Source organism: Salvelinus alpinus, chromosome 5, assembly GCF_045679555.1.
Source record: "Salvelinus alpinus chromosome 5, SLU_Salpinus.1, whole genome shotgun sequence".
In the NCBI taxonomy this organism is placed as follows: Eukaryota; Metazoa; Chordata; class Actinopteri; order Salmoniformes; family Salmonidae; genus Salvelinus; species Salvelinus alpinus.
The window spans coordinates 64,623,981-64,650,522 of NC_092090.1; the positions used below are offsets into that span (position 1 = coordinate 64,623,981).

The following is a 26,542-nucleotide window of genomic DNA, read 5'->3' on the forward strand; positions in this document are numbered from 1 at the left end:
TCACACCCGTCTAAGAACACTAAGAGGGGTAAATAGACATTTGGCAAAGGAGGACGTTTCCAAATGAGAAAGAATGTCATATACATTTTTATTCAAAAAGATTTGACACAAGAGCACTACAGTGCACATTCTCCTCATATAGACCAACAAGATAATATTTTACAACGGTAGATTTCCAAGAATTTAACATTTTGACAGAAGCCAAACAGCATTCACATTTTCATTACACCAAAATAAAGATTGAAATAGTCAAGTTTGTGTCGCTTCAAGATGTTTTATGACACAATAAATTACTCTCATACCACACAGTCCCAAACATAATTAACTATAGATGTCAACATTAAAGTAAACATTTTGGGTTAAAACAGCACATCGGGCCCTATCTACTCGAGCTTCATCATGAACTGACAGAAATACAGCGCTGGAGTTTCACACAGGGCCGGCCCTACCCTTTTGGGGGCCCTAAGGGAGATTTGCCATGGGGTGTAGAGAAAACGTTGCAGTTTTAAAGCTCGTTTTTTGCAATTCTATACATTTTGCCATGAGGCGGAGAGACATTTTTGACATTTTAAAAGGAATTTCCTGAAATCCCACACATTTTTCCATAAATATGATATTTGAGTGACTAACAAAATCAAATGGGTGCTCCCTGGAGGTCAGGGACCCTGGGGCTTGATTTATCAAGGTGTGTGCACACAACAACAACAAAAAGCCTCCAAACCTGCATACTTCAGTTTTCCCGCAAAGGTTGGTATTTATCCATTTTGAACATGACAGGATAGTGTGCCTATATTCACACAAATCTCAAACCACGCACACAACTAGTGGTTGATCAACTGTATTGCAAGCAAATATGGCTATTTTGGGGAAAATTGAGGTATTTGATGCACGGGAATTATAACAATGGTAGGCTAATAAAAACATTAAAAAGTAGGCCTAATGATAAAACATATGCAGTAAATAAGGAGATCACATATCACCATGAAGTCTAATATGTCTAATATGCTTATTTTATGCAAAAGGACAGTATATCCAGTGTTTGGCACTTGCTATAGGCGGCATGCCTTATTTTCTGAAAAATATTAAAACATTATGCCCACACCTCTACAGAAATGTGATCAAATTTGCCATTGTGCTTTCTTTTAGAAACTCTTGTTCCAGGAGGACGTTTTCCAGGCGGGTTTGTAGCGCGCAAACAAACATAGTATGGCTCTGATTTATCAAAACAACGTGCACAGTATGTTGCCTGCGACAGTGTGATAAACCCCAACAATTTGTTGCGCATGCAAATTCTAGATTTCCACAAATGCCAGAATTTAGTAAGAAATGTACGCATGGCTGTTAAATGAGGCCCCTGGGCACGTGCACTTTGTTCCCGGTCAGTAATTCAGACATAGATAGCTGGACAGATTAATTTACCAATTTTTTTTTTATGCTGCCATGGGCTAATTAAGTGAATGACACGAGTAAAACTACTGATGCACAACCAAATTTCGATATTGCGTTCACAGCAGGCGACCACCTATGTCGCTTATGCCCAGGGCCGGCCCTGGACTCTCACGTACGACCTTTAACCTTTTAAAGACTGACATTCATTTGTGCACATCGTAGCAAAACTTTTTGCAATGTTAACCGTTTACCCAAATGCTCTAAGTGGTTTCCATTGCAAAACAGTTTTACTACTGTTTGCATTAATGAATACGACCCAGGTAAGGCACCAGAAAATAAGTGCCTGGAGAGGATTGGTAATGTAACTGATTACAAACCAACCCGTTAGGATACTTTAACTTATTTTTGAATTACAGTTTAGCCACGAGGCTCAATGACACCGTGGATGGACAATGTACAGTTTTTCATAACAATAATATGGTTTAAAAAACATTGTCAACATAGAAAACAACCAACAAACTTCACAGGTGAACAACAGACATTTGATCAATCATAAAGGTAAATATAGGTTGACATTATTAATTAGAATAAATATACTGAACAAAAATATAAAACGCAACATATAAAGTGTTGTTTCATGAGCTGAAATAAAAGACCCCAGAAATGTTCCATATGCACAAAAAGCTTCTCTTAAATTTTGTGCAAAAATTTGTTTACATCCCTGTTAGTGAGCATTTCTCCTTTTCCAAGATAATTCATCCACCTGACAGTTGTGGCACGTCATTACATAGCACCTTGTGCTGAGGACAATAAAAAGGCCACTCTAAAATGTGCAGTTTTGTCACACATCACAATGGCAGATGTCTCAAGTTGAGGGAGCATGAAATTGGCATGCTGACCGCAGGAACGTCCACCAGAGCTGTTACCAAAGAATTTAATGTTCAATTCTCTACCATAAGCCGCCTCGTCATTTTAGAGAATTTGACAGTATGTCCAAACGGACTCACAACCGCAGACCACGTGTAATCACACCAGCCCAGGACCTCCACTTTCTTCACCTGCAGGATCGTTTGAGACCAGCCACCCGGACAGTTGATGAAACTGAGGAGTATTTCTGTCTGTAATAAAGCCCTTTTTTGGGGAAAAAAAACACATTCTGTGGCTGGTCCTGCGCAGTCATGTGAAATCCATAGATTTGGGCCTAATGATTATATTTCAATTGACTGATTTCTTATATGAACTGTACCTCAGTAAAATAGTTGCATTTATATTTTTTAGATATATCTATATGCCACAGGTGAGATGATCGGTTTTGATATCTGTGCTTGAGATGATGGCTGGTGGACAACAGTTTAACAACTTACAAAAGAGGGTAGAGTGTTTCAGAGAAAACAATCCAATGATCTGTAAAGTATGATACAGTTGAAGTCGAAAGTTTACATACACCTTAGCCAAATACATTTCAACTCCGTTTTCCAAAACTCCTGACATTTAATCCTTGTAAAAATTCCCTGTCTTAGGTCAGTTAGGATCACCACTTTATTTTAAGAATGTGAAATGTCAGAATAATAGTAGAGAGAATGATTTATTTCAGCTTTTATTTCTTTCATCACATTCCCAGTGAGTTTATATACACTCAATTAGTGTTGGGTAGCATTGCCTTTAAAATTGTTTAACTTAGGTCAAACGTTTCAGGTAGCCTTCCACAAGCTTCCCACAATAAATTGGGTGAATTTTGGCCCATTCCTCCTGACAGCTGGTGTAACCGAGTCAGGTTTGTAGGCCTCCTTGCTCGCACAAGCTTTTTCTACCAACAAATTTTCTATGGGATTGAGGTCAGGGCTTTGTGATGGCCACTCCAATACCTCGACTTTGCTGTCCTTAAGCCATAACTTTGGAAGTATGCTTGGGGTCATTGTCCATTTGGAAGACCCATTTGCGACCAAGCTTTAACTTCCTGACTGATGTCTTGAGATGTTGCTTCAATATATCCACATAATTTTCCTCCTCATGATGCCATCTATTTTGTGACGTGCACCAGTCCCTCCTGCAGCAAAGCACCCCCATGCTTCACGGTTGCGATGGTGTGCTTCGGCTTGCATGCCTCCCCCTTTTCCTCCAAACAGAATTATGGTCATTATGGCCAAACAGTTCTATTTTTGTTTCATCAGACCAGAGGACATTTCTCCATGTGCAGTTGAAAATCGTAGTCTGGCTTTCTTATGGCGGTTTTGGAGCAGTGGCTTCTTCCTTGCTGAGCGGCCTTTCAGGTTATGTCGATATAGGACTCGTTTTACTGTGGATATACATACTTATGTACCTGTTTCCTGCAGCATCGTCACAAGGTCCATTGCTGTTGTTCTGGGATTGATTTGCACTTTTTGCACCAAAGTACATTTATCTCTAGGAGACAGAACGCGTCTCCTTCCTGAGCGGTATGACGGCTGCGTGTTCCCATGGTGTTTATACTTGCATACTATTGTTTGTACAGATGAACGTGGTAGCTTCAGGCATTTGGAAATTGCTCCCAAGGATGAACCAGACTTGTGGAGGTCTACAATTTTTTTTCTGAGGTCTTGGCTGATTTCTTTTGATTTTCCTATGATGTCAAGCAAAGAGGCACTGAGTTTGAAGTTAGGCCTTGAAATACATCCACAGGTACACCTCCAATTGACTCAAATGATGTCAATTAGCCTATCAGAAGCTTCTAAAGCCATGACATCATTTTCTGGAATTTTCCAAGCTGTTTAAAAGCACAGTCAACTTAGTGTATGTAAACTTCTGACCCACTGGAATTGTGATACAGTGAATTATAAGTGAAATAATCTGTCTGTAAACAATTGTTCGAAAAATGACTTGTGTCATGCACAAAGTAGATGTCCTAACCGACTTGCCAAAACTAGTTTGTCAACAAGAAATTTGTGGAGTGGTTGAAAAATTAGTTTTAATAACTTCAACCTAAGTGTATGTCAACTTCCAACGTCAACTGTAAGTAAATGGTAGTTACAGCACAGCAATACAGCACCAAGAGCCAAAAGTTAGCCCATGAACCAAAACATAGAACTAGAGGATGAGCATGTACATTGCGATACCTGGGCCCATATTCAAGAAAACATCTCAGAGTAGGACTGCTGATCTAGGATCTGTTCCCCCGTCAATATTATTTGATTCATTACTATCTTGAAGGCCCTGGTCTTAAACTGGCCCTAGCTAGGTACTTTAGTTGAGAACAATTCTCTCTCTCATTACTTAGTTATTATGGCAGCTCAATATAAGTCTTCTCACGGGCATTTCATGTCAGTGCAAACAATTCGGAAGTCTCAACGGCCGAACATGACAGATAGGCTGGAAGCCATCATGCACACTGCATTATAAGCGAGTGCAGTCTGCTGATGACAGTGTCAGCAATTCACAGGTCATTGTCTCCTTCCCTACATTAGCTAGCTTCGAGGTTTACGTTCAACACTAAGGTGAAACAAAAGGCAAAAAATATTAATCTCACAGTATAAAAAAAATGTAATAAAAAAAAGGGGTCACATTTGATTTATTTTGGCCGAGATGGTCCGAGAACGGTTCATTTGTCGCAGTTGAAGTATTAATGAGGTAAGGGGATTGTTATGTAGTAAAGCTATGTATGGCAGACAGCATGTTTGTTGTATGTTTAAAAATCTATATCCTCATTCGTGCTCCTTCACAGAGTATCCCTCAGACTATGTCCCAAATGGCACCCTATTCCCTCCCGAGAGCACAACTTTTGACTAGACCCCTATAGGCCCGGTCAAAAGTAGTGCACTATAAAGAGAATAGGGTGCCATTTGGGATGGAACCTTAGACTACCCAGCTCTCCCTCTCAGTAGAAGCGTTTGCGGCTGTTCTCCTTCCAGCGCCCATACATGACCACTGCCACCACCCCCAGTACAAAGATACCAATGACAGAGAAGACTATGGTGAAGAAGAGCTGGACTCCACTCATTCCCTCTTCTTGCACCTCCACTGTAATGAGAGACAAACAACAATGACGAAAGAAAATGACCTCATGCTACAGTTCAATTGAAACTGGACAGACAAAACAAATTCACACTTTTCCTGAAACAAAATCAAATCATGCGTGCAAGACGTGAAACTGTTGGCTTGCATTATCTTACCTTTGTTCAAGTTTTCAAAGTTATCAACACTGGGGATGAGCTCTTCCTCCTCCTCTTCCTCCTGAGTACGCTCCACAGTCAGCTGGTACAGCTTCATAGAGATGAGATCATGGTTGTCTAGGAAACGAGAGGACGGAAGAAATAAATTTGACATTTTAGTCATTTAGCAGACACTCTTAGCCAGAGTGACTTACAGGAGCAATTAGGGTTAATTGCCTTGCTAAAGGGCACGTCGGCAGATTTTTCCCCTAGTTGGCTCAGGGATTAGAACCAGCAACCTTTCGGTTACTGGCCCAATGACCTTAACCGCTAGGCTATCTGCCGCACCTAAATCAATACAATCCAACATTATTTAACATTACACACTTTATTCAGACAGCTGGAAACAGAGAGTGAAACAGGAAAGTGGAAGCACAGTAAGAAGAGTGGACGCGGGGATCAAACCCAGGTCTCCAGCGCTAGACAGGCTCTCCACCATTCTCCATTCAGAAATGACAGATCTGATTGCTATGAACGGACTTCAAAAACCAGTGAGAAGAATGCAAATAGTGAACCACATGAACAGTGTTGTTCTGAGATGTTCATAGAGAGGCCCAGTACCTGACAGGTCTCCAGTAACAGAGGAGGCTCCAAAGAAGTAGCCCCGAGGCAGACGTACCCCTGGAAGGTCCAGACAGTCCTGCCACTTCTGTTTACCATCAACGTCTATCTGTATCTGTAGGTCAGGAGGTCAAACATAGGTCAATAAATATGTAATGTTAGTGAACGCTTTATTGAACATGGTGCTTTGTGTGTTTCTCTCACCGTCAGTCGGTTTTTGGTGTATCTGATGAGGAGGAAGGTGTCATGGGGGATGTTGCGCACCAGGGCTGTGCACCCGCCAAGCTCTGTGGACTGGCCATCCCGATCGTGCTCATAAGCCAGAGTCCCGTTCCCCACCATCCCAGATACGTATGGAAAGACCCTCTGCAGAGACGGAGGTAGTTGTGATAAGCCAGCTGATAATGTCAATCAGTGACCAGAGGGATACTGCGAGATCACTTACCCAGAGTCAGATGAACTCATGGATACCATTTTTATGTATGAAGGAAGTTAAGGGGTTGTTTCGTGAGCCAATGCTAACTATCCCTTTAAAACACACTGGTTGCATCTGAAATGGCACCCTATTTACTATGTAGTACTTTGGTCAAAAGAAGTTCACTATGAGTCATTCCACCTCAAAAAGCACAAGCAAGAGGATTGACAAGCACCATCTCTGATTGTTCCAGTTAGAAACAAATAATATTAACATTCCTGAAACATTTTGTTGATTAAGTTGGTCTCTGAGAAATTAAGATAATTGATTGCACCCAAAGTGGCCATTTTAATTCATAGGATTCATATAATATTCAATAAATATAGTACCTAACATCTGATTTGGACCAAACTTTTTTTTCTCACAATGAGTGAGGAATCACTCACATGAGGAATCCAGAAAATGGTCAAAAGCCCCCCCCCCCCCACGCCAATCAAACAACATGTATATAGTAGATTGTGTGGAAACATTTCTAAAAACATAATTCCACTTTGACATTATGGGGTAATGTGTGTATGCACACACTATACCCCATAATGTCAAAGTGGAATTATGTTTTTAGAAATGTTTACAAATTCATAAAAAATGAAAAGCTGAAGCCAAAGGATTACTGTAATTTGGGTAAACTATCCATTTAACATTGAGGGATTCTAATACTATTAAGCAGAAGCAGCACCATCTAGTGGCCAGAACCTGTTAATTTCAGGATGTATTCAATGACTTTTATCCTTGACTGGGAGAATATTTTTTTTGTGTGCTGGGAATACTTTACATAGTATGAAGAAACAATGCTCAGAGTTGCAGCTCCAAACTATTTATCACACAAAAATAACTGATACTGTATACTCAATGTTGGGGTGGGATTGTCGTGGGGGGGGGGGAGGGGGTACGTGGGTGGATTTTTACAATTTCTTTGGATTCCTCATGTCTTACTCATTGTTAGAAAAAAAAGTTGTCCAAATCAAATGTTAGGTACCATATCTATTGAATATTATATGAATCCTATTAAATAAAAAAAATCTAAAATTTGGGTGCAATCAATTATCTTAATTTCACAGAGAGCTAATTATATTTCCCCAAAATTGTTGCAGGAATGCTAATCTTATCTATTTCTAACTACAGAAATGATTTCTTAACAATCGGAGATGGTGGGTGTCATGGCTTTTTGAAATGACCCCTATTTAGAAAATGTGTTGCCATTTGAGAGACAACCAGTGACTAAATGCATTAAGCACTGCAAGATCCAAATGTCTTAGGTAAACAGGAACAACTTCTGACACTAGTCTGTACATCCATACATCACATATTGCATGACACAAAAGGGATGAGACATGCGATATGTATGATGCGGGTTAGTCAACAATGATGAGATAGGGGGAGTGTTGAGGACAGAAATAAATGAGCATGCACTGTTCAATTCAGCCAGAGGATGACTGGGGTTGGCTGATAGGTTACTGTAGGTTACTGTAGCTACCTGAGTCGATGGATTGTACTTCTTCTGTGTGCCCAAGAGGGATGCAAGGAAACACAGGACGCAGCGTAAACACACAACATTGCACACCCAAACCAATTATACATGATAAGTGTTTGGGAATAGACAAACCCCCATCACTAATACGTTTTGGGGGTGTCCACCTGAGTATGTGTGTATGAGTGAGCGTATGGGGGGTTAGTTTAATACCTCATGGTTCTTATTTTCATTGGGGTAGGTGTCCACAAACACTCCAAGGCCAGTGAAGAGGTTCATGTTTCCAAACACAGGACCTGCAGGTGATAAACCCTAGCAGTCAACACTTTAGGAAGACCATGCTGAGATCATTGTAATATTACCACAACACTTGAGACCATCTTTTAACCTTGGGCGTGTGTCCCAAATGGTACCTTATGTGCACTATATAGGGGATAGGGTGCACTTTGGGACGTAACCCTGGTTTGTGTGTTAGACAGTGCAAGCTCAGTACCGGTCTGCATGCGTTCTTTGGTATACCACAGAGCCATTCCATCTCCATTCAGGTTCTTCTTCCCGTGGCCGTGGATCTTAAAGTGCACCTGCAGCTCCCAGTCGCGCAGGAAACAGGGCTGCAGTAGGAGCGCATACAGACAGACAGTACAGGGAATGAGGAAAAGACAGTTGTGGCAAGGCATGTTAGCTGTCGTAGTATATTGAAATGCTATGTGCTGTAGAGCTGTACATGTAGTCAGGAAGCATAGGCCTAATTGATGGTATAGTCACTACAAATGAGGTGATGCGTTTGCCATACGTTGTGGCACGTCTGCTAGGCCTATAGATAGACTACGATGTATTTTAAGTGCAGAGATGTAGGGGTTTCAGGTTGTTCAAGGATAAGCAGCAGTGTGCTGGTGTTTACGTCGGGGATGGAAAGAGCTGAACTCACAACGCGGCTCCACACTGCTCCTTGTCTGCTCTGCAAGTCGGGGGTCAGTCGCACATGCTCAGTGGTGATCATGGCATTGCCCATCAGGTCCCAATAAGAGGAACTGGAGGAGCCCAACCCTACACAAACACAATCAATCAATCAGTATAACTTGATATAGGCAGTTTAAAAAAAGGGACATATTTGTCCGGTGTTCTCACCATTGGATCACAACAATGTGAAAATTACTTTTGCTCACCTTTGAGAACAAATATGGATTTTTGTCAAGACCTTTTAGACTAGGGACCAATTTGTAAAGTACGTATCTACCAATAATGTCAGTACTAAATGGTTGTTTAATGTGGTGATCCACTTTGGATTAAACAACACTCCAAAAAATGTCAACCATATTTACGTAACTACACCCTATTATTTTACTGTCAATAATCTACCGGCTTCTTTTTGGGAATCAATGTATAATCAAATGCAATTGCATGACGTGGTGTCACTTCTGGTTTTTGCCCTAACACTACATAGCTGATTCAAATAATAAAAGCTTAATTATGAGCTGATTATTTGAATTAGCATGGCAATAAACAAAATGTGCACCCCTTGGCGTCCCCAAGACCGAGATTGGGAAACCCTGTACTGTTAGCTACTTGAGTTACCACTATCCTGCCAATACCCATATCGTACAGACAATAATACTATACTTATTTGCTGAATACCTCAATAGTGTTTTTGTACACTACAAATGTAAATGTTTGTGAACATTGTCTCGAAAGAAAAATAATAGTTACTGATTGTGAAACCCAACGCCAGCAAAGCGTTTGGATAGCCTACCTTGGTATGGTTTGGTAAGCGAGTACTCCCTTTTTAAAAAGTCATCCATCTCGTATCCATCGTCTGCCAGACACTGGCAGGTTAAAATAAGGACAACAGCAAACCGACATGTTAATTCATGAATGTTCCGCTGATTAAACATTAAATCAAATATTTTAAAACTGCTCATCCGAAACCGATTAGACTTGTTCATGGTGGAGAACAGCATCCCGTCACCAACACTAAAAAAAGTGCTTCCGGGTCACGGAATTTCGTAATAATAGAAAAGTGTCATTAACCTGTATTTATTCATGATGTATGAAAAAGAATTGTCTTAACATCAACAATGATTCATATTTGTTCATATTTAAGTGACATTTGCATTTAATGTGGGGTTTAAAACATGTTTCAAAGTCAATAAATGCCCCAAATGCAAATAACAAGAGTAAAAAACTATTATTTGGGAAGATGTAAAAGTGGGTGGGGAGTACTCAGTAGGGCAGGGTTCCTCAACTGGCCGCTTTTTGGTTTTATTTGGCCCTCAAGTCTTCTGAGCAAAGAAAACAACAACAAAAAACTATTTTGATTGTTGGACATAAAATACTGTAAAAAAACCCACCAGGAAATCCGCTCTAAGTGATTTTAATTTAAGAAATCTGTTCCCAAGTATTCCCAAACATAATAGAGAGATACGTGATAAAATCACATTTTATTAGTCACATACATATGGTTAGCAGATGTTATTGCGAGTGTAGTGAAATGCTTGTGCTTCTAGTTCTGACAGTGCAGCAATATCAACAAGTAATCTAACAATTCCACAACAACTACCTAATACACACAAATCTAAGTAAAGGGATGGAATAAGAATATGTACATATAAATATATGGATGAGCAATGACTGAGCGGCATAGGCAAGATGCAATAGATGGTATAAAATACAGTATATACATATGGGATGAGTAATGCAAGATATGTAAACATCATTATTAAAGTGGCATTAATAAAGTGACTAGTGATCCATTTGTTAGAGTGGCCAATTATTTCAAGTCTGTATGTAGGCAGCAGCCTCTGTGTGTTAGTAATGGCTGTTTAACAGTCTGATGGCCTTGAGATATAAGCTATTTTTCAGTCTCTCGATCCCAGTTTTGATGCACCTGTACTGACCTCGCCTTCTGGATGGTAGCGGTGGTAGACGCAGTGGCTCGGGTGGTTGTTGTCCTTGATGATCTTTTTTGGCCTTCCTGTGACATCTGGTGCTGTAGGTGTCCTGGAGGGCAGGTAGTTTGCCCCCGGGGATGCGTTGTGCAGACCGCACCACCCTCTGGAGAGCCCTGCGGTGGTAGGCGGTGCAGTTGCCATACCAGGTGGTGATACAGCCCGATAGGATTCTCTCAATTGTGCATATGTAAAAGTTGGTGAGGGTTTTAGGTGACAAGCCACATTTCTTCAGCCACCTGTGGTTGAAGAGGCGCTGTTGCGCCTTCTTCACCACACTGTCTGTGTGGGTGGACCATTTCAGTTTGTCCGTGATGGTTATGCCGAGAAACTTAAAACTTTGCACCTTCTCCACTGCTGTCTTGTCGATGTGGATAGGGAGGTGCTCCCTCTGCTGTTTCCTGAAGTCCACGATCATCTCCTTTGTTTTGTTGACCTTGAGTGAGAGGTTGTTTTCCTGACACCACACTCCGAGTGCACTCCGAGTGCACTCACCTCCTCCCTACAGGCTGTCTCGTCGTTGTTGGTGATCAAGCCTACTACTGTTGTGTCGTCTGCAAACATGATGATCGAGTTGGAGGCATGCATGGCCACACAATCATGGGTGAACAGGGCGTACAGGAGGGGGCTGAGCACTCACCCTTGTGGGGCCCCAGTGTTGAGAATCAGTGAAGTGGAGATGTTGTTTCCTTCCTTCGCCACGTAGGGGCGGCCCGCCAGAAAGTCCAGGACCCAATTGCACAGGACGGGGTTGAGACCCAGGGCCTCAAGCTTAATGATAAGCTTGGAGGGTACTATGGTGTTGAATGCTGAGCTGTAGACAATGAACAGCATTCTTACATAGGTATTCCTCTTGTCCAGATGGGATAGGGCAGTGTGTAAGCAAGGTTTGAAATTATTATGTTTTAGTCAAACATTATATATTTTTAGGCTTCTTGCGGTCAATTTAATAGCATACAAATGATTTGTAATTATGGTCCGGCCCCCGACCATCCGCTCAAGAAAATAAATCGGGATAGGAGATGAGGATGACAGCACAAACTTAAGTCAGTGCCACACAGTCAAAGATAGTACACTAATTGCAGTGGTGGAAAAAAGTAACCAATAGTCATACTTGAGTAAAAGTAAAGATACCTTAACAGAAAATGACTCAAGTAAAAGTGAAAGTCACCCAGTAAAATTCTACTTGAGTAAAAGTCTAAAAGTATTTGGTTTAAAATGTACTTAATCATCAAAGTAAATGTAATTGCTAAAATAAAAATCATTGAAAATGTCTTATGTTAGGCAAACCAGACGGCAACATTGTTATTAATTTTTTTATTTATGGATAGCCAGGGGCACACTCCAACACAGACATAATGTACAGACTAAGCATGTGTTTTCAGTGAGTCCACCAAATCAGAGGCAGTAGGGATGACCAGGGATGGTCTCTTGATAAGTGCGTGAATTGCACCATTTTCCTGTCCTGCTAAGCACATTATTCTCTTTAGGAATGTAGTGAAGTAAAAGTAGCCAAAAATATAAATAGTAAAGTAAAGTACAGATACCCCCCCACCCAAAAAAAAGTCAATAGTACTTTAAAGGAATTTAATCTTAAGTACTTTACACCAGTGGGGAAGCGAAATGCAGTGAAACGTAAAGATGGTGAGGAATTTGTTTCTGTACATCACCAAATAACAGTAAACGAGCAATGCTAGCATGTGATATCTGTACAAATTGGTATCGCTGATTGTGTTCGCGTATCTCTAGATAGTCAAAAGGATGTAGAATCTGCTACTTTTCTATGCAACTCAGAATAATGTTGAGTTCAAGTACAGCTATTGCAAATTACAGCCATTGTTTTACTTTTCTATTATTTCTCTATTTTCTTTCTCTTTGCATTGTTGGGAATGGTAAGTAAGCATTTCACTGTATTTCACCTGTTGACTACGAAGCATGTGACAAATATCATTTGATTTGATTTAGTCTTAAAGTGGACTGTGACACATTTATACATTCTATTGCTAGTGACAACAAGGTGAAATGAAACAAAATGGTACAAACAGAGAATGCAACTGAGGCTCAGTTACAAAATCTATTGCCTGTGGAGAGTTTAAATGAGGGAATGTCAACTGCTCAGAGAAGACCCTCAGACTGCTAACTTAATATGCAAAATGTACAGACCTTTGAGGATAAAGAACATGCTCCTGAGCTTCATCTTGATGTAGCCAAGAGTTCATATGATGGAGTGTTAGTGGTGCAGCCCAATCAAATCTCAGACACCCAAGGTATTGGGAATGAATACTACCACTTAGAGACAGAAAGTTGTGGTAGCGGTTTATCAGATGAGGAAATCGTAAGCGCTATGAAAACTGAATCAGATGAGCAACATGTAAATGGAGAGGGTTGACAGTGAAATAAACGAGGATACACTGAAGTGTGTTTTTTCAGATGAGGCAATTAGGATTCAAGCTTGCCACTCCAAACAATAGTGTGTTTACGTTGACTCGTGACGAATTGGAGAGGATTCATTCGGAAAGAAGTGGTAGGTATTTTAAAAGGTTGTCATGGGTATGCTTACCTGCACCTCCGAGAAGTGGTGTCCAGAAATGTCGGATCCGCAGCAAACAGTAGCAGTTTTGGTGTTTATGTGTGAATGTTCTCTATAGCAGTCTTGTGAGAAGGCAATGTGAATACGCCTTAGGTAGGAGACCTGAGCCAACTCCCCGTGCTTACCGTGGAGAGCGAGCGTACGGGCAGACACCGTGTTATGCGGAAGAGCGCACGGTGTCTCCAGTACGTGTGCATAGCCCGGTGCGGTACATAGCAGTGCCTCGTATCGGCAGGGCTAGAGTGGGCATCGAGCCAGGTGCCATGAAGCCGGCTCTACGCATCTGGTCTCCAGTGCGTCACATCGGGCCGGGGTACATGGCACCAGCCCTACGCATGGTGTCTCCTGTACGTGTGCATAGCCCAGTGCGGCCTATTCCACCTCGCCGCACTGGCATGGCTACGGTGAGCATTCAGCCAGGTAGGGTTGGGCAGGCTCGGTGCTCAAGACCTGTAGTGCGCCTCCACGGTCCGGTCTATCCGGTGCCTTCTCCACGCACCAGCCCTCCTGTGGCAGCCCCACGTACCAGCTCTCCTGTGGCAGCCCCTCGCACCAGTCCTCCGGTGCCGGCACCACGTACCAGGCCTCCAGTTCCAGCACCCCGCACTCGCCCTGAGGTGTGTGTTCCCAGCCCGGTAACACCAGTTCCAGCTCCAAACACCAGGCCTCCTGTAGGTCTCCCCAGTCTGGTGGGTCCTGTGGCAGACCCACGCACCAGGCTGTCTCTCCGTCTCCTCCCTACAGGTGCGCCTGTCTGTCCAGCACCGCCTGAGTCTCCCTCCTGTCCAGCGCCGCCTGAGTCTCCTTCCTGTCCAGCGCCGCCTGAGCCGTCCGTCTGTCCAGCGCCGCCTGAGCCGTCCGTCTGTCCAGCGCTGCCTGAGCCGTCCATCTGTCCAGCGCCGCCTGAGCCGTCCGTCTGTCCAGCGCCGTCTGAGCCACCCGTCTGTCCAGCGCCTTCTGAGCCGCCCGTCTGTCTAGAGCCGTCAGAGCCGCCCGTCTGTCCTGAGCCGCTAGAGCCGTCCGTCAGTCAGGAGCCGCTAGAGCCGTCCGTCAGTCAGGAGCCGCTAGAGCCGTACGTCAGTCAGGAGCCGCCAGAGCCGTCCGTCAGCCAGGAGCCGCCAGAGCCGTCCATCAGCCAGGAGCCGCCAAAGCCATCCGTCAGCCAGGAGCCGCCAGAGCCGTCCGTCAGCCAGGAGCTGCCAGAGCCGTCCGTCAGCCAGGAGCTGCGAGAGCTGCCCTTCAGTCCGGAGCTGCCCTTCAGTCCAGAGCAGCTCTTCAGTCCGGAGCTGCCCTTCAGTCCGGAGCTGCCCTTCAGTCCGGAGCTGCACATCAGTCCTGAGCTGCCCTTCAGTCCTGAGCTGCCCTTCAGTCCTGAGCTGCCCTTCAGTCCAGAGCTGCCCCTCAGTCCGGAGCTGCCCCTCAGTACGGAGCTGCCCCTCCGTCCGGAGCTGCCCCTCAGTCCAGTGGGGCCCTTTAGTAGGGTTGCCAGTCCTAGGCGAGGGTCGCCGCTCCAAGTACGCTCATAAAGTGGACTAAGACTATGGTGGAGTGTGGTCCACGTCCAGCGCCAGAGCCGCCACCGCGGACAGATGCCCACCCAGACCCTCCCTTCTAGCTTCAGGTTCTGCGGCCGGAGTCCGCACCTTGGGGTGGGGGGGGGGGGGGGGGGGGGTACTGTCACGCCCTGAATGTTCCTGAGTGGCCGAGATAAATCTCCTTGAAAATCTATGGCAAGACCTGAAAATGGTTGTCTAGCAATGATCAACAACCTATTTGACAGATCTTGAAGAATTCTGAAAATAATAATAGGCAAATGTTGCACAATCCAGTTGTGGAAAGCTCTTAGAGACCCATAAAGACTCACAGCTGCAATCACATCTTATTCTAACATGTATTGACTCAGGGTGTTGAATACTTACCTACTCAAGATATATTTAACATTAGAGCATTTTGTGTAGATTGTTGACAAAAAAATTACACTTAAATCCATTTTAATAGAAAGTGTTGCAGAGTATTTACAACTCAGGCCCCCAAGAAATAACACCATATATAGACTCCAGTTCTAGATCAGTAGGGTCTGTAGAACATCTTCTTTACATTAATTTACTTAAGCTCCAAACATTTCTCATTGTGCCCCACTTTATAATATTATTTATCTTATATAAAGTTGTAATTCTCTTTAGTTTTAATTTTGTAACGTAATTTTAACATTATGCGATGTGCAAAGCTGCAAAAATTATGAATTTTGTATCATACATACAGCGTTTTAACACAGACTTAATTTTGAAGGCAAAATCGGAAAACCGGAATTCTTAATGTTGCTGTAGTGATGCTAATATTGCTCCCCCTACTTCAAAATAAGCCCACCCACAATTCCCATTGGATGGTTCGGGTTTAAGCCCTTCAAACATTGGCTAAATCAAATGACCAGTAAAACCAGTTAATCCCGAAAGCCTACTGTAGAGGGCGCAATTCGAACATTCGATCAAGTGATTAAACCAAATACACAGTGTACAAAACGTTAAGAACACCTTCCTAATATTGAGTTTCACCCACCCCTTTTGCCCTCAGAACAGCCTCAATTTGTCTGGGCATGGACTCTACAAGGTGTCGTTCCACAGGGATGCTGGCCCATGTTGACTCCAATGCTTGCCACAGCTGTGTCAAGTTGGCTGGATGTCCTTTGGGTGGTGGACCATTATTGACACAGATGGGAAACTGTTGAGCGTGAAAACCCCAGCAGCGCTGCAGTTCTTGATACAAACCGGTGCGCCTGGCACGTATTACCATAACCCGTTCAAAGGCACTTAAATCTTTTGTCTTGCCCATTCACCTTCTGAATAGCACACATACACAATCCATCTCTTAGTTGTTTAAAGCTTAAAATTACTTCTTTAAGCTGGTTCTCCCCTGCATCTACAATGATTAAAGTAGATTTAACAAGTGACATCAATAAGAGATCATAGCTTTCACCTGGATTCACCGGGTCAGTCAATGTCATGGAAAAATATGAATATTTGGTACACTCAGTGTATATTTAAGCAATACGGCCCAAGGAGGTCTTAGTGCCTGGACACAGCCCTTAGCCGTGTTATATTGGTCATATATCACAAACCCCAGAAGTGCCTTATTGCTATTATAAACTGGTTACCAATGTAATTAGAGCAGTAAAAATACATGTTTTTCATACCCATGGTAGACAGTCTGTTATACCATGGCTGTCAGCCAATCAGCATTCAGGGCTCGAACCACCCGGTTTATAATGAAGACTACAGCTCAGTCAGCATTGCAATACTTGATATGAATTGTTTGGTTGCGTGTAAAGTAGCCTACCATTCTCTGAGGCCCATCTCTGAGAATTTCATAGAACTATTTTATGAATACATTCCTTACTATCTTTTTCTCCCTCATCTATTGTTAGGGATGTCAATCAGGGCATCAGGTTTTAACATTACAACATGAAGACAGTCGCTCATGTCCATGTCCCAGCACAGCAGGTAGTCTGCACTGGTGAGTGTGACATGGAAGTTTATCACAGGCTCCTCAGAGCTCTGATGTCTGATCTCTTTGCTGTCACGTCCTCACATGCAGTTTCAACGCATTTGATTAACGGAAAACACTATTAGGTATACCAAAATAAAGTGATAAAGATGCATTTTTACAAATGTACTTACATTTGACCATTCATGTTAAAAAGAAGTGCTGGATTTATTTGGAACGATAGTCGAGAAAGTACTGTATAAGTAAAGTGTCCCAAAAGCAGGTCAACCCCTGTGAGTCAGCACTTCCTGATCCTGTTTATGTCGACTCATCCCTACTGTATCTCGTCTCCTCACAAAGGGTGAGAGTGTGTGCGATTAATGAAGTCCACTATTGACAGCTGATTGAAGCCAGACGTTTTCTGGCACTATCCTAGGAGGAATTACACTAATGCAGTTTACTGTGCAAAACGTTATTGCTCCCCAGAGAGAAGTCGGCCGTTGAGAAACAAATAGAGGCCGGGAGTCGGGAGAGCCGGAAATGAGAGAGCCGATACGGAGGTGTTAAGACTTCCACAGATCATATGTTTAGGATCCAGCAACTGACTTTAAGTCATCAGTATTTCCCTTATGTCCCTAGAGAAGATATTGCTTACATTGGAAAAGCTGCAGAATGTCAGCTTACAGCTGAAACCTGAAACACCCCAGTCAGCCAGTCAGTCAGTCTGTCACATCCACTGTCTGACACCCACACACCACCATTTGTGTTTTCCATAATCCTCATTCCAGGGAAATACATTATGTATAGGTCTTAGTGTTATAAACCACTGATATACTGTATTGTGTGTGTCCTATACTCAGCTTTGTGAGTGTAGAGGGATTTCAGTGCTCCAGACCATGTTATTTACTGTCTTCTCCTGCTGTGTTGGTCTACCACTTAATCCATATTGGCAATGTTAGGAGATATTATAATGTCTTGAGGCTCCAGTCCCACTGAGTCCCAGTCATACTCCATTTATATTGATCTGTGTGAACCAGTTTGCACCTGTTCCCATGGCCATGGAAGGAGCTGGGGGTGATATCAACATGTGCTGCTGTCTATGAGAAAGGAAGGTATTCTTTTTATAAGATCAAGCTCTTGTCTTTTCCCTTTTTTCAGAATCCCCAGTCACCACTGTGTCTGCTACAGTCAATATATAGGCTACCAAACAAATCGACCTGTGAGTATAGACAAGCTAAAATGACATACACTACTCAGATATGTTCAGACAACACCATTGAGTAAATCATGTGTAGGGTTATTTCTTGTAGCCCTACAGACTGAATGTAAGCAGGGTCTTAACCAGGGTTTTAGTTTTAGTGAGGTCCAACACTATTGCCCCCCCCCCCCATTCACCTCAGTCGATCTACAAACACATAGCCTGTAAGCTATGCAATTGTAATGTTATACTCCTGAAAGGGGGGAAATATGAGTAATGATTCACACTGACATGTAGCATCAGCGACTGTTCAGTCACTTGTAATGATGAAATGTATATAAAATCATCAACTCTATACATAGATATCTCTTTTCTCAAATTACATAGGGTTCACATTTGTATTCCTAGTAATTACTATTCAAGCTACCGCACAAACAGACATCAATGGAGCACACAGATGATCGTATTATCACATACGCACTCATTATTAGAATATTACTGACTCTGTACTAATATCAGTGATGCAGTGGTAAAAAAAGGTGGATAATGGATAAGATGAACACCCACCGATATAAATTAAAACGTATGACATTTTTATTTGCCTATTGATTGCATTTTAATGTAGGCCTATAGGGAAGATATGCCATGTTCAGATGTTCATAACTTGTTTGATAAGAATAGTACCGATTTTCTCTGTGGACCCCACATGGGGACCCGACCCCAAGCTTGGGAACCACTGTTCTAACCTCTCTCTGCTTGCTTCCTCTCTTTCTCTGTCTCTGTCTCTGCATGCCTCAGCCTCAAAACTGAGCGCCACATCACTGTCTGTCTCAGCATAGTCTCTGTAAATGAAAGCTATTATGAAAACTTTGTAGCCTATTTTTTGCTCTTGCTGAGGTAGGCTCTGTTTAACGTTATCTTTTTTAATTCATCCTTCGAACGTTAGCTGGCTCGGTAATACTAGCCAGAACCCTTCAACTTAACTGCAATATAAGTTTCTGCCGGCAGCTAGCCAGCTGACTGACATATTTATAAGCGATTATTTACCAGTTGCGCACTCATTCTCCGAGGGTCGGTTTTTGTTTGGGGGATGTCTGTAGACATGGCCGGAGTCACGGCCCGGCATCTCGCAAACACTGTCAGCAGCGTCTCTAGTTTTGTCTACTGTTCTAATGAGCCGGTTTCGAGCTGGGGTAGTTCGTTTCATGTCTCAGGCCCTGGGCCTGTGCCACGAGAGGCCGGAGTTTTAGCCGTTCGTTTGAGTGGTGAATGTGCTGCTAAAGGCAAATCTGTTCGGGAAGTCTGTGGGAAGCAGGCACGCATAAACGAACAAACCACTGTTAATGATTCCACTCATTCGCAAAGAGGTAGGCGCGAATAGAACTCAAGCCTCAATCACACCGACCGTTTTATTGAGTTTTGGTACATCAGAAGTACATTAATTTCCAATGGAACTTTGCGTTTGCCTTGCAGCATTGCGTTGCAGAAGCAGCTGCAGTGCATGTGTGGTGCATACGTTGGATTTTTCAAACATATGCATTAAATTGTATGCATAGACGGCTTGACAGAAATGGTAGCAGAAAGTGAATGTTGAACTTCTGTTACACACATATCCACATGATGCTGCGTGCCATTTTGCGCGAAACACTGTCGGTGTGATCGAGGCGTCAGTCAGATCAAGAATATACGCGTGCAGGGCCTGCTGAGTGACGCAGCGGTCTAAGGCACTGCATTGCAGTGCTAGAGGTGTCACTACAGACCCGGGTTCGATCCCGGGCTGTATCATAACAGGCCGTGATCGGGAGTCCCATAGGGCAGTGCCCAGCGTCGTTCGGGAGAGTTTCCTCATATGTAGTTACGGCCATGAATGTAAGTGACTCACGGTGGTCCCCTGAAACGACATTGACCCGTTACAACAGTGATGATGGACCACCCTGGAGAGTGGAGACATGGGAAAACAGCACAGGTCCATGCAAACCACTAGCCCTCATGTTACTGTATCTATATGCTCATTCTAGGTGCATTGCATTTCCAATAGATATATGGTCTATGGCTCTATGCCTTTTCTTTCAACCCGCATAAAATGAATGCACTGAATGTGGAATTTTGGCAAGCAAAATAATTTTTGAAAATGTGTTCCTATCTGTCTGTCCCATCCATATATTTGACATATTTTACCAAAGGGGCTACTGGTGGCCCGCCCCATAAAAAAATAAAATGTATACATTTTTTAGATTGGTAAATTAGTCTAGCGGCCAGCTATCTAAACTTGTAGTAAGAATTACCGACTGGCATGGGGTCCATTGATCATTAGTTATAATATTAAAAATGTGCTAAATTTGCCTGCACCCTACTGCAAAATGTGTCGAATTGCAGCAAAGTTGCTTTAAAACAGCAACATTTTCTCTCTCTCACGGCCCCTCATGAGTTCCCTGACCTGATGAGTCCCGTTTTTTTGTGGCCCCCCACCCCCATCAAAGTTGCCCTTCGCGTTCTACCATCACTGTCATGATTAGCTTTTATCTCATCATTGCATTTACATTTACTGTATGGTAGTCTATTTTACATTGTATGTGATGAATTCTATGGACATGGCATGGGAAACTCTCTTTCTTGTAAAAGTCATGCATTTATTTACACAACAATTTGAATGACCAGATATATGACACTATTTATAATAATCACCATGTAAATATGTGACATTTTTTAAAAGATATGTTCTATGTTAACTGTTTGTTTAATCAGATAGATAGAACATATTTGCCATGGTGTTAATCAGGACTTGGTTAATTCGGACAGTATTCGTTGGGCCTTTTCTTCACATTGATTCTGTACCTGAGAATGATGAGATAATGAAGAGCCCTTAATGCTTCCTCTGTCAGGACAAGCTTCCTATAATCCATAGCCACTTATCCTGGCAATAACTGTCATCTCTATCTTCCTGCAGACAGCACACATTAAGAACAGCCAAACACCTTTGGACATAAATATTCACACTATTCAAATCAAAGGGCCTGAGAGAATATTGTCAGGCCCATCAACAGGAAGACAGATAGGGTGCATCTCAAATGGAACCCTATTCCCTATATAATGCATTGCTTTTGACCAGGTCCCGCTCTGGTCAAAAGTAGTGCTCTATATGGGAATAGGTTGCCATTTGGAACGAGCTTATAGTGTCGGATGGTCTTTCATGGGCTTCTTCTTCCGTATAGCTGTTTGTGCTGACGATAAGGAAAGCACATTTTTTGTAAATTGAAGAGCTCATTTCCTAACTATCCTCTATTAGGGATGTCTTATCCAAGCACTTAAGTCAATATTTCACAGCCACAGTGACCTCATAAACACTATTGGTAAACACTAAATCAGTCATAGTGTATTCATTGGTCTGCATGGCGTTTACTGCTAACAATTTACAGGTAACTGCCAAAATAATGGAAACACTTGAGTAAATGAGGGATACAAAGTATATTGAAAGCCTGTGCTTCCACACAGGTGTGGTTCCTGCGCTAATTAAGCAATTGACATCCCATCATGCTTAGGGTAATGTAGAGAAATGCTGGGCAAGCCATTATTTTACCTACAATGGCTATGCCCCCATAGGATGACAATGCCCCCATCCACAGGGCACGAGTGGTCACTGAATGATTTGATGAGCTTGAAAACGATGTTAACCATATGCCATGGCCGTCTCAGTCACCAGATGTCAACACAATTGAACACATACGGGATATTCTGGAGAGGTGCCTGAGACAGTGTGAAAAAATGTGATTAAAAAAGAATGACCATTTTTTTTAAAGTGTGTGGAGAATTTTTCCAGTTTTTTTTCTCCAGAAATCAATTCAAATGAAATGCCCTTCATATAAACAAAGCATCCAAGCTAAACCGTGAAAATAGCATTCAGTGGATTCCATAACTGTTTACGCCTACATTATTCTAAAGTGATGATGGATGGGAAAATATACATTGGGTTTAGACAGTAAGGTGTTATGTTCTTCTTATACATCTATGCCATTGAATTTGTAAGGCACTCTCCGGAATCAAAGCAAGACCAAGGTAGCTTGAATTTCAGCATCTAATTGCCAAACTCTGCATTGAAGGATAATGATACAGAAACAGTTGTTATCCTTGGTTTAAAACTGGTGTGGCACTCTGGATCTTGTGTGGGCACTGTATTGATTCATTGTGTGTGGGGCATGAGATTGGAGCACTTTCATTTTGCAGCAATTGTATGTGTGTGTGTTGGTGTGAAGGGCACACAGGACTGTTTTTCTGTAGGGTCATTTAAACAGCACATAACAAAGTGATCATTCTGATCTAAGGGGCATGGACAGAAGATAACCTGCTCTGGGATGGGGTGTTAAGGAGGCCAGTGGGATGGTCCAGTACATTCACATGGAGATGCTAGACATTCCTTGCATTTTCCCAAAGCTTTAGATATCCTTGTGAAGGCGGAGAAGGAATCCAGCCTTATTGCAAATGCAACACAATTTAATTTAGCAATATATGAAATTACCACTAAATATGCATTGGGTTTGAGATGTTGACTAAAACATCTTTAGGTATAACACTTATCTCGGTGTGCTTGCTAATAGCCTTTATATTGAGAAGCCTATTTGATATTCTATGTTAGTACTTCCCATGTACACTGAGTATACAAAACATTAAGAACACCTGCTCTTTCCCTGACACAGCCTGACCAGGTGAGTCCAGGTAAAAGCTAGGATTCCTTATTGATGACACTTGTTAAATCCACTTAAATCAACGTAGATGAAGGGGAGGATACAGGTTAAAGAAGGATTTGTGAGCTTTAAGAAAATTGAGACATTGATTGTGTATGTGTGCCATTCAGAGGGTGAATGGGCAAGACAAAATATTTCAGTTCCTTTGAACGAGGTATGGTAGTAGGTGCCAGTTGTTGAAGTTGTTCCTAATGCTTGTATACTCAGTGTATAAGTACAGAACCACTAGTTAAAGGGGCAATCTGCAGTTAAAACAATAGCAAAGCTGTCACCCACCACTGATTTGGTAAACAACTGAGGGATGGGGCTGTAGAAATGTAAACACTTTCAAAGTCATATAGACAGATATTGATCCATATTTTCCATATACAGTGGTTGTTTATCATTTTATTGTTTACAAACATTGAAGTAAAACAAGCTTATATTTTAGGTTTTGATGGGTTAAGACAGTTAAACTAAGCTTGTGGCATTTCTAAGTTATAATATTCAAGAGTCAATGGGTATCAATATTTAAAGTACAAATATTGATGTAACAACCACAGATTGCCCCTTTAAGTCTTGCGTAACAAGTCAGCCTATATAATGTCTGGGTATAAGACACATGATAAGAGAAAGAGGAATATGATCTGTTTATTTTATTTCAGCTGCTGTCACTCACACACATATTGCAGGGGTGCAAGGCTGCTAACGGTTGTATCTTTGGTGTAAAGAATCTGACAAGCTGGTTGACATTTTGAATGACTGCTTTTGAGTGGAGAGTCAGTCCCCTGGAACTCATAGGGTTTTCATTACCCTGTAGGGCAGTGTGAGTCTGAGAAGAGTCTGAGAGTGTGTGTCTGAAAATAAGACTTTGATTCTTTGTGTAGCTTAAAGGTGCAATATGCAGAAATCAGTCAGCCATTTCCTGGTTGATAAAATTCTCTAGTTGGGCTTGGTGTGGGCTAGCCTGGGGTTAGTGTGGGTTAGCCTGTGTTAGGCTTGGTGTGGGCTAACCTGTGTTGGGCTTGGTGTGGGCAAAACTGTGTTGGGCTTGTTGTGGGCTAGCCTGTGTTGGGCGGATGTGGGATTGGTGTGGGCCCACCTTGCCCACGAATACCCACGTGGGGCCAATGGGGTCATATTTGCTGGGTAAACACTTATGAACATTCAGCTCTCAAGTGAAGCATGGGCAATGATCCTCCGATTAGTAGAAGTGCAAAGGTAAAATACAAAAAGCAATATCCCCTACAGTCTGTTGGCATAATAGAGCACCTGACTTGTTTAGTGGAACATTGTTCTTACAGTTTTACCTGTGTTCAAAATCAAACACTGCTCTCAAATCATAAACAAAGTGATCAAAATGATATACACTCTCAAGCAGTCAGTAAACAATACACCGAAAAATAGAAAACACATTGTTCAAAACATACAATTCTCAGAGAGAAGTACATTTTTAATCTAAAAAAATATTCATATTTTTCCGTCATTGTCTTTTGATGAACGAAAACATGTTCTATCATAGTAGGTCAAAATTGATCAGAAATAACTACTCTGCTTTGCTCTTTGCAATTTTGTTTTTTGTTCTTCCTCCTCCTTGTACCCCTATTTTTACAGTACTGTACCCTGCATCTCACAAACTTGTCCTTTGTCTCTGTGATACTGTAATTCTCGTTCTTTGTTGATATGAACCTGCAATCAGTCAAAATCTATTGAGCAGTCAGTGCTGTTAATAAATGGAAAGCACAATGTTCAGGGCCATACAATTTGTCCATTGTACAGTATACAGCCTACAATGCATTGTACTACAGTATACAATACTAAAAGGGACAAAAATCAAAGGAGTAAACATGTGATCAATGTGCTTCTTCTTGTCTTTGGGCTGGGTCAGGCCAGAGCACTTCGTCGACATCACAAGCAATATTGTTCCTCCTGAGGCAACGGGGGAAGAAGCCTCTTGTGTGCCGTATCCAGCCCTGACATGATTCCTCACCTATATCACCACAGGCTAAACCCATGGCTTGCAGCAGATTTACTCTGGTGTAGGGTTGTCTATCATACACTTTCCATCTCCAAGAGGAGAAAAACTCCTCAATCGGATTCAGGAAAGGCGAGTATGGAGGGAGGTACAAGTTCATAAACTGCCCATTGATGTTAAACCATTCCCTTACCTGAGCAGCTCGGTGGAAACTGACATTGTCCCACACTATCACATAGGTGGGAATGGGATTCTCATTTAGCTCTTGACCCTGCTGCTCTTGAACCTGCTGCTCAAATAAAATATCTCTTAGATTGGCAATAAATCTTAGAAGGTGCTGGGTGTTATATGGCCCGAGTGTAACATGGTGATGTAGAACACCATGGTTGCTGATAGCAGCACAGATTGTGACATTGCCACCTCGTTGACCAGGGACTTCAACAATGGCCCGCTGTCCAATCATGTTTCGGCCTCTCCTTCTCCTCTTTGTTAGATTGAAGCCTGCTTCATCGACAAAGATGAACTCATGGGGTCTGTCCAAGGATTCCAAGTCAAATATTTTCTGTGTAGAACTACAATATAATGTATGTAGGATTTTGTAAGTCTTACAGAGACAGTGCTATACTGAAGAGTACAATTAGGCTTCTGATTCACATACATTGTATGTACTTGTAACGGTAGTCGTCATATTCCTCCTCCTCGGACGAGGAGAGGCGAGAAGGATCGGACCATACTAAATAAATACAAAACAAGAGAAAACAGGTCAGGAACGTGACATAACCCCCCCCCCCCCTCAAGGTGCGAACTCCGGGCGCACCCCCTAAAACTCTAGGGGAGGGTCTGGCGCGGGACGTGGACCCCACCTTAACAATGTCTTTGTCCGCCTCCTTACTCGCCCCCGTGGCCTCCTAACAACCACCCTCCATGTCAATCCCACTATACCAAAGGGCAGCACCGGACTGAGGGGCAGCACCGGACCGAGGGGCAGATCCTGGCTGGCTGGCTCTGGCGGATCCTGGCTGGCTGACGGCACTGGCGGATCCTGGCTGGCTGACGGCACTGGCTGCTCCTGTCTGGCGGACGGCTCTGGCTGCTCCTGTCTGGCGGACGGCTCTGGCTGCTCCTGTCTGGCGGACGGCTCTGGCTGCTCCTGTCTGGCGGACGGCTCTGGCTGCTCCTGTCTGGCGGACGGCTCTGGGTGCTCAACACAGACGGGCAGCTCTGACGGCTCGGGACAGACGGGCAGCTCTGACGGCTCGGGACAGACGGGCAGCTCTGACGGCTCGGGACAGACGGGCAGCTCTGACGGCTCGGGACAGACGGGCAGCTCTGACGGCTCGGGACAGACGGGCAGCTCTGACGGCTCGGGACAGACGGGCAGCTCTGACGGCTCGGGACAGACGGGCAGCTCTGACAGCGCTGGGCAGGCAGGCAGTTCAGACAGCGCTGGGCAGGCAGGCAGTTCAGACTCTGGCTGCGCTGGAGAGGAGGAAGGCTCTGACAGCGCTGGACAGGTGGGAGCAACTGGAGAGAGAAAACGGAGAGACAGCCTGGTGCGG

General features: G+C 43.1%; 1 protein-coding gene across 3 annotated transcripts; it reads right to left on the reverse strand.

The window, feature by feature from the left end:
• Nucleotides 1-4,307: 4,307 nt before the first annotated feature.
• On the reverse strand, nt 4,308-10,085 carry LOC139576516 (VIP36-like protein). 3 transcript variants are annotated; one of them, XM_071402709.1, is made up of 9 exons: nt 9,828-10,082; nt 9,006-9,124; nt 8,571-8,688; nt 8,291-8,373; nt 8,084-8,107; nt 6,339-6,500; nt 6,135-6,249; nt 5,535-5,651; nt 4,308-5,382 (listed from the first exon to the last, which is right to left on the reverse strand). In XM_071402709.1, the coding sequence occupies exons 1-9, from the start codon at nt 10,033-10,035 to the stop codon at nt 5,240-5,242; spliced, it is 1,089 nt and encodes a 362-aa protein (XP_071258810.1). In that variant the 5' UTR covers nt 10,036-10,082; the 3' UTR covers nt 4,308-5,239. The 3 variants fall into 3 exon arrangements, with proteins under 3 accessions (XP_071258810.1, XP_071258807.1, XP_071258809.1); XM_071402706.1 differs by having other exon boundaries at nt 8,084-8,104; nt 9,828-10,062; XM_071402708.1 differs by lacking the exon at nt 8,084-8,107 and having other exon boundaries at nt 9,828-10,085.
• Nucleotides 10,086-26,542: the final 16,457 nt, after the last annotated feature.